The 7,027-nt window shown below is 34.6% G+C and overlaps 1 protein-coding gene across 7 annotated transcripts in view; it reads right to left on the bottom strand.

Moving 5' to 3' along the window:
• Positions 1–2,587: 2,587 nt before the first annotated feature.
• Positions 2,588–7,027, bottom strand: part of LOC114273778 (uncharacterized) — a 12,640-nt gene continuing 8,200 nt past the window's right edge. For 3 of the 7 annotated variants that reach the window (XM_028215599.2, XM_028215607.2, XM_028215593.2), the window contains 3 exons: positions 3,973–4,061; positions 3,149–3,228; positions 2,588–3,071 (listed from right to left, as the gene is read on the bottom strand). In XM_028215599.2, coding sequence (XP_028071400.2) covers positions 2,807–3,071; positions 3,149–3,228; positions 3,973–4,044 — 417 coding nt within the window. In that variant the 5' untranslated portion in view covers positions 4,045–4,061 and the 3' untranslated portion in view covers positions 2,588–2,806. Of the gene's footprint in view, positions 3,072–3,148; positions 3,229–3,972; positions 4,070–7,027 lie in introns of all 7 variants that reach the window. The other 4 variants (XM_028215628.2, XM_082869432.1, XM_028215623.2 and 1 more) reach the window with 2 other exon arrangements.

Raw genomic sequence — 7,027 nt, 5'->3', positions numbered from 1 at the left:
TTTTCTTTTTTTCTGGTTATTTAAGATGGATGGGTGTGCCTCACTGTGTTTGCATTTAAAAGAACTAGTAGGTGGCACACACGATGTGTGTGTAATTTAAATAAGTAGGAATAAAAAAAAATAATAATAAAATTAATATTATAATGTGTATTTAGCTTAAGTGGTATGAGTTCTCGTACTTAAATCCATGGTCATGGCTTCAAGCCTAGCCCATCTCATTGTTTAACTTTTTTTTTAAAAATAAAAAATACTGCCATATGGCATGAGGAGAGTAAAGCTTCAGGACACCAAAGTTCCTGTTCACTTTATAATAGTATAGATAGATAGATAGATAGATAGATAGATGTTATTAAGGGTCACTGGTATAACTCCAACTGAAAATTATGCCACAGATATCAAACACACCTCAAGAATCAAGAACCAAACAAAGAATTGAATCCCCTGAACAAATTAATTATTTCTGAATTTGGGAGGACAAGTCTACGAGTCTCTTGGAAGGCTCAAGATGAGCTTTGAAAAACTAGGGTTTTGGATGTAGCTACACCAGAAATTGATCAAATTACTGTGAACCCAATAACATATATTCAATAATTGAACCATTCATCAACCCAGTTCACTCAGTAAGGAATGCAATACAAAATCAAAGAACACTGAAAGCAAAACCAAAAACGAAAATAAAAAAATACAAAGAAGATGCCTAACCAGTATGAATCAATAGAAGACTAATTGAATTGAATGAAACTTGAAATTTTTTTGCCAAACCCAAGTAACAGTACAATGTGCATACATACACACCCAAATCATCAAATATATGATCAGATATTTGAAGCATCTATAGATTTTACAAGTGGAATCAAACATACCTCAAGAATCAATAACCAAACAAACAATTGAATCTCTTGAAGTTGGAAATTTGAACTGCTCGAACTGAGCGTTTTTCCAACAAAAGTCGAAACTGAGAGTTTTTCCAAAACCCTAGTTTGTTTGGTGTGTGGAATGTTCGTTGTACTTGTACCTGTTTGTTTGAGAAATTTCTCTGTTTTGTTGTTTGATACTATTCATTTATGTTTTTGTTAACTGTGTTTGATTTTATATGGTTCTTTGTCTATGCGATTAGACATTTGTGGGTAATTTGAGTGGGTGATTACTAGTCAATTGTTATTGAAAAAACAAATTACATAATGGTATCTTACAGGTGTTTGTATGCATTTGAATTGATTTTTACTTCATTTCTCTTTTTTCTTCTCTCTTCTTTTCCCTTGATAAATCGAAGATCCCGAATGTTAGCTAGATCATGGGTTTGGGTAGAAATTTAGAAAGAGAAGGCGGGTGAAATGTAGGTTAGATGTAATTATCCTTCATTCATATTTCACATATCTTTTTCTTTTTTCTTTCTAAATTTCTACCCAAATTCATATCCATGATCCAAAATGAAATTCAGCTTGCTTGTTTTCATTTTTCAGAAAACACTTTTCAGAAAATTCTACTTATTTATTTTTCGTGTTTTTTATTTTTACTGATTTTTTTTTTAATATTTTAAGCAATTTTTTTTTTTACTTTTTAGACACACCTAACATAAACACACCTAAAAAGTAAAAAAATTGTAAAAAAAACTTTTAAAAATTCACTAAATACCAAAAATATAAAAAAAAATACAAGAATTCAATACATTTTTTGTATTTTTATGTATTTATTAATTTTTTACTTTTTAGATACATCTAACTAAGGTGCATCTAAAGAAATAAAAAAAATGTTTAAAATTTAAAAAATATTCACTAAAAACAAAAGAATACGAAAACCAAAAAACTCAATTTTCAAAAAATTTAATCCAAAAAACTCAAACCAAACACACTGATTACTACTTCCCTGTTTGGAAACCACATGTCAAATTTCCAGCTAGTCCTATGACTTTGGAAGCATATCATTGACAATGAGCACCGTTTCATTGATTGGGAAAGGGATAGAGAGCTAGGTCTACCCAATGGTCATACTTCTAACCATTATCATATATTGCTTGTTTTTTAGAGAAAAAAATAATGAAAAGATTTTTTTTTTAAAATTCATTATTTTTATTCCAACAGGACTATAAACACATTAGACAAACCCAACTCTACATATCGGACGGTTGAAAAAACAAGACAAAACAAAACAAAAATACAACCAAACAAGATAATTATAGTTTTTCACAAGCATCTAAAAAGATGTTGCAACGACCTTTTCCTTGACAGAAGATGGAGAAGAAAAGAAAATCTATGCTAAAGCATACAGTCATTAAATCGCATGAAAATTTTGAGACACAAGAATCTCAAAACAATTCTACCATTTTAAGTGTTTTGCGGGTGCTAGCCGTACCAAAGTACAAAAAAAATTAAGCAACAAATATATGGTGATCAACGATCTATTCTCCTATTCTAAAACATACCGGCATTAGATCACATCTGAAAAATAATTTAACAGTGTTCGTGTTTTGAGGTGGAAGAATAGATGATTACATTCCAAACATAACTTCTGTAATAAATACTCTAATGAAAAGGGTTTGAGAGCACACTAACAGATGAAAATGCACAAGCATAAGTAACAACATGTCTAAGGCTCATAAAGCTCTCAAACAATGCTATTAATTAGAGCAAAAAGATAACATTGCTATTACGTACATTCCCCATAACTAATGTTTGATGACATAAAGATCTATGGTATTTTGAAGCATAGTTATTGAAAGTTACAGCCCACTTCTTACGGAGGAGGAGCTGAGAGACCTGTTAGGATTTTAATTAAAAGGATAAACACAGAATAAGATATCAGACTTCTAAGATTGCTTCTTCTGCTTCTTCTTTGCTTGTAAAGATGAGGCCAAGGGCACTACTCTCTTCTTGGCAAATAGGTTCGTTCTGCTCTCTAAATTCTCCTCGTCATCATTGTCTTCTTCTTTACTATCATGTTTAAATTCCTCTCTACCTTTGGCAGCTTTTCTTTTTCCAACATCTAATTTAGCATGCAATTTCCATTCCACAGGATCATTTAAAGGCCCAACAACCTTGGATTGCCGTGGAACTGTTGCACCTAATCCAAGCCTGTACAGATGTATGAACAAATTAAACAAAATTGCTTTGATTTGCACAATTACAACAATGTAAACAAGCATACAGACCTAGCAGGTCGAGCCTCTAATTGTACTTCTGTTGATTTGTCTTCCGTGGATTTAGTCATATTATTAACCCATTTTTCAGCCTGCACATAAGCATTATATAAAGTTTATCAGCACGAGCAATGGAAGATGATGACAAAACAAAGTATCTACCAAACCTCGAAAATAACTCAGATCAAACTAATTGCCACACAATTATGAAGAACGGGGAGCAAAATAATGAAGTGCATGAAGAAGGAACCAATGATGAAGCCAATTTATCTTCGTATGAAGAAGAAAAGTCTAAACTTCACGGATCCAATTATAAATAAAAACAAGCAAACATTTAAACTGGAGTTTTTTCCCCAAACCCATGTTTTTTTGGGACATATTTACCAAACCAAATCATCATAAACATATTTACAAAATGCAAGTTGTTTTGTGAAGTCGTGAGTTAAAAACCCAACTTGAAGTCCGAAGTTGTGTTTTCAAAACACAACCTCAATTAATTTATCGTAAAACTCATCAGAGTTTAGTTTTTAAATGCTTAAAGTTGTATGCAGTTGTGTACAAAACAACTTGGGTTTGGTAAATAAGTTCAGAACCACGAAACTTTCAAAATAACTTGGACTTAAAAAATAACTCATTCAAAATAGTCTTCACCTAAATATTTCCATGCTGTAGTAGAAAGTGTATCGTCTCATCTTAGACAAGATGTAAAGTAATGAGACATGTTTCAACCTTCCAAGGTATTAGCATTTTCTGGTAATGCTGCACACACAGGTGCATGCACAAGAAGCAATAGAAATAATTTGATTCTGAATGTGTAAACCAAAAACAGTAGTTACCAATTTCAGTGCCTTGTCTAGCTTCACCAGTTGAGGGCGAGAGGTCTTTTTGGCCGACTCCTCCATGCTCATCTCAACTTCTTTGCCAGCTTAAACATTAACAGAACATATAATCAAACCAAGAAAAATAAAAATCATAAAGCAAAACAACATGAAAATAAATAAATAAATAAATAAGTGTTTATAAAACAGTGTTATCTCTATCAAACATGTCATATCTGTTTTCTATATCTCAAAACAGGTTTGCACAAGATGATGCCACTGTTTTGTTCAAGAATATAAAAACAATTAACTTGCATATGCAAACATACATGTATCAAAACAGGTTTGCACAAGATGATGACACTGTTTTGTTCAACAATAGAAAAACATTAACTTGCATATGCAAACATACATGTATAAAGGAAATAGATACAACAAACACAAAACAAAGAGCACATGAGCATTGGTAAGGGCATCTCTAGCCCCTACCATTTACCGATATAAAATTCAAATTTCAGTAAAAAAAACTTCCTAAACCCTTGCCACTCCTTTACTCAAACTAAAATGTTTACTCAAAATTTTGAAGGCTCTTTTGTGGCTTTTAAAAAAATCTACCACTCTTTGTCATTATTTTATTTTATTTTTGATAAATAAATAAATTTTATAAAACAAAGAGCATCAAGGAGATGCAAAAGAATACAAAGAACTAGCCAATCACATCATCTAAAAAGTCTACAAAAGTAATCAAATCTAGATCCACCTGCCCAGACACCCAACCACACAAAACTCAAAGAAACCTATTCTCTAACCATGATGAACACTGAGCCACCCCTTGGAAAATGCGACGATTCCGCTCCAACCAAAGCAACCACATTAAACACAAGGGAGCCAACATGTCCAAGCCTTCCGACACCTCTTCCCAACCTGGCCCCCTCCCTAACTCCAAAGAACCTCCACCACCCCTTTCTCCTAAACCTATACCACACCAAAGGGAGAAAAAATCAACATCCACAACCAGCAAGCCACCGAACACTGAATTAAGAAATGATCCACCAATTTCACATCCACACAACACATACAACACCAATTTACCAAAACAAAACCACGTCGAACTAAATTATCAATAGTAAGAATCCTGCAACAAGCCGTTGTCTGTACAAAAAAAGCCACCTTAGAAGGAACACCTGCAACACAAACCCGTCGCCAAGGAAACTCCCCTTCCATATCATCACACAAAACTCGATAAAAAGATGATACTAAGAAAACACCTTTAGAACCCACCCCCACCCCCCCACCTAAAACCAGAACATCCTCTCCCCCTCCCCCTCCTACATGCACCCCATAAAGAAAGGTCATTAAGTCCAATAATTGGCCCACCTCCAATCATGAACTTGCTAGTAGAGAACCGTTTACTCAAATTTATGTTTTAATATGAGTTTGTCCATCAGAGTGCTTCATTCATTCCTACATTACCCTTCCGTAATTCCCAACACAAATTTTATAGCATCTCTTTTTAACAAGCACGCCCATGAATATACATGATCGAGTAAAGTTTGGAGATGGCTTAAGCATCTCCAATCCTTATCCTTTACTCGTACCAAATTTAAATTTGAGGAAAAATCTTCAAAATCTCTCTCCACTCCATTAAACTCATACCAAACTGAGTTTTACTCGAACAAAGGGAGAATTTATTTTTACTCTAATTCCGACAAGCTATTTGTGGTCATAACAACTTCTAAATTTACAATTGAACAACTTAACAAACTTCTACTCGAATTTGAGTTTGGCTATTTGAGTACTCTATATCAAATGAACTTTTTACTCAAATCAAAGTAAAAATATTTGTTAACCATCTTAGAACATCTTCAATCATTCCTCAATTCTTTCTGAAGCTTGAGTAACAGCTTAGGGTATGATGAGCTATCATCCCTTATTTATAAATAAAGATTAGGGTTTACAAGGTAGACAATTACAATCCCTGAGTGCATAAAACAATGATTACAGACTCTTTCGGCTAATATAATATGCTAAGACTTTCGGTGATTATAATATGCCAACACTCCCCCTCAAGCTGGTGCGAAGATATCTCTCATGCCCAGCTTGCCTAATATGTCGTGAAACGGTTTATTCCCAACTCCCTTGGTGAGAATGTCAGCAAGTTGGTCACCAGACTGAACAAAAGGAGTACAAATGGTACCATTAGTGAGTTTCTCCTTAATGAAGTGGCGATCAATCTCAACATGTTTTGTCCTGTCATGTTGAACTGGATTGTGAGCAATGTTGATGGCGGCCTTATTATCACAGTATAACCGCATGGAGTCCGTCTGAGCAATACCTAGATCACTCAACAATAATTTGATCCATAAAAGTTCACACACACCTTGTGCCATAGCTCTAAACTCAGCTTCTGCACTTGACCTGGCAACCACATTCTGTTTCTTACTCCTCCAAGTAACTAGGTTGCCGCCGACAAATGTACAATACCCTGAAGTTGATCTCCTATCAGTTACTGACCCAGCCCAGTCAGCATCTGTATAGGCTTCTACACGAAGATGATCATACTTTGAAAAATACAGACCCTTACCAGGAGCAGACTTCAAATACCTCAAGATTCTCATGACAGCCTCAAGGTGAATCTGATGAGGAGCATGCATAAACTGACTAACTACACTGACAGCAACAGCAATATCAGGACGGGAGTGAGATAGGTAAATGAGCTTACCCACTAAACGTTGATAGCTCCCCCTATCCACAACTTCGCCTCCTTCATCATCCCCCAATTTCTGATTAGGTTCCAGTGGGGTGGCACATGCCTTGCAGCCAAGCATCCCAGTTTCCTTCAACAGGTCAAGCACATATTTTCTCTGTGAGATAAATATCCCATCCTTAGAGCGAGCAACTTCAATTCCCAGAAAATACTTCAAGCTTCCCAAGTCTTTGATTTCAAATTCTTTGGCTAAATATTTCTTCAACAGAGGTATTTCCCCACTATCATTGCCTGTAAGAACTATGTCATCTACATATACAATAAGTGCTGTAGTCTTACCGCATGAGGAATGTTTCACAAATAATG

Source organism: Camellia sinensis, chromosome 5 (assembly GCF_055761805.1).
Source record: "Camellia sinensis isolate YWXY chromosome 5, ASM5576180v1, whole genome shotgun sequence".
Classification (NCBI taxonomy): Eukaryota; Viridiplantae; Streptophyta; class Magnoliopsida; order Ericales; family Theaceae; genus Camellia; species Camellia sinensis.
This window is presented reverse-complemented; position numbering and strand designations above follow the sequence as displayed.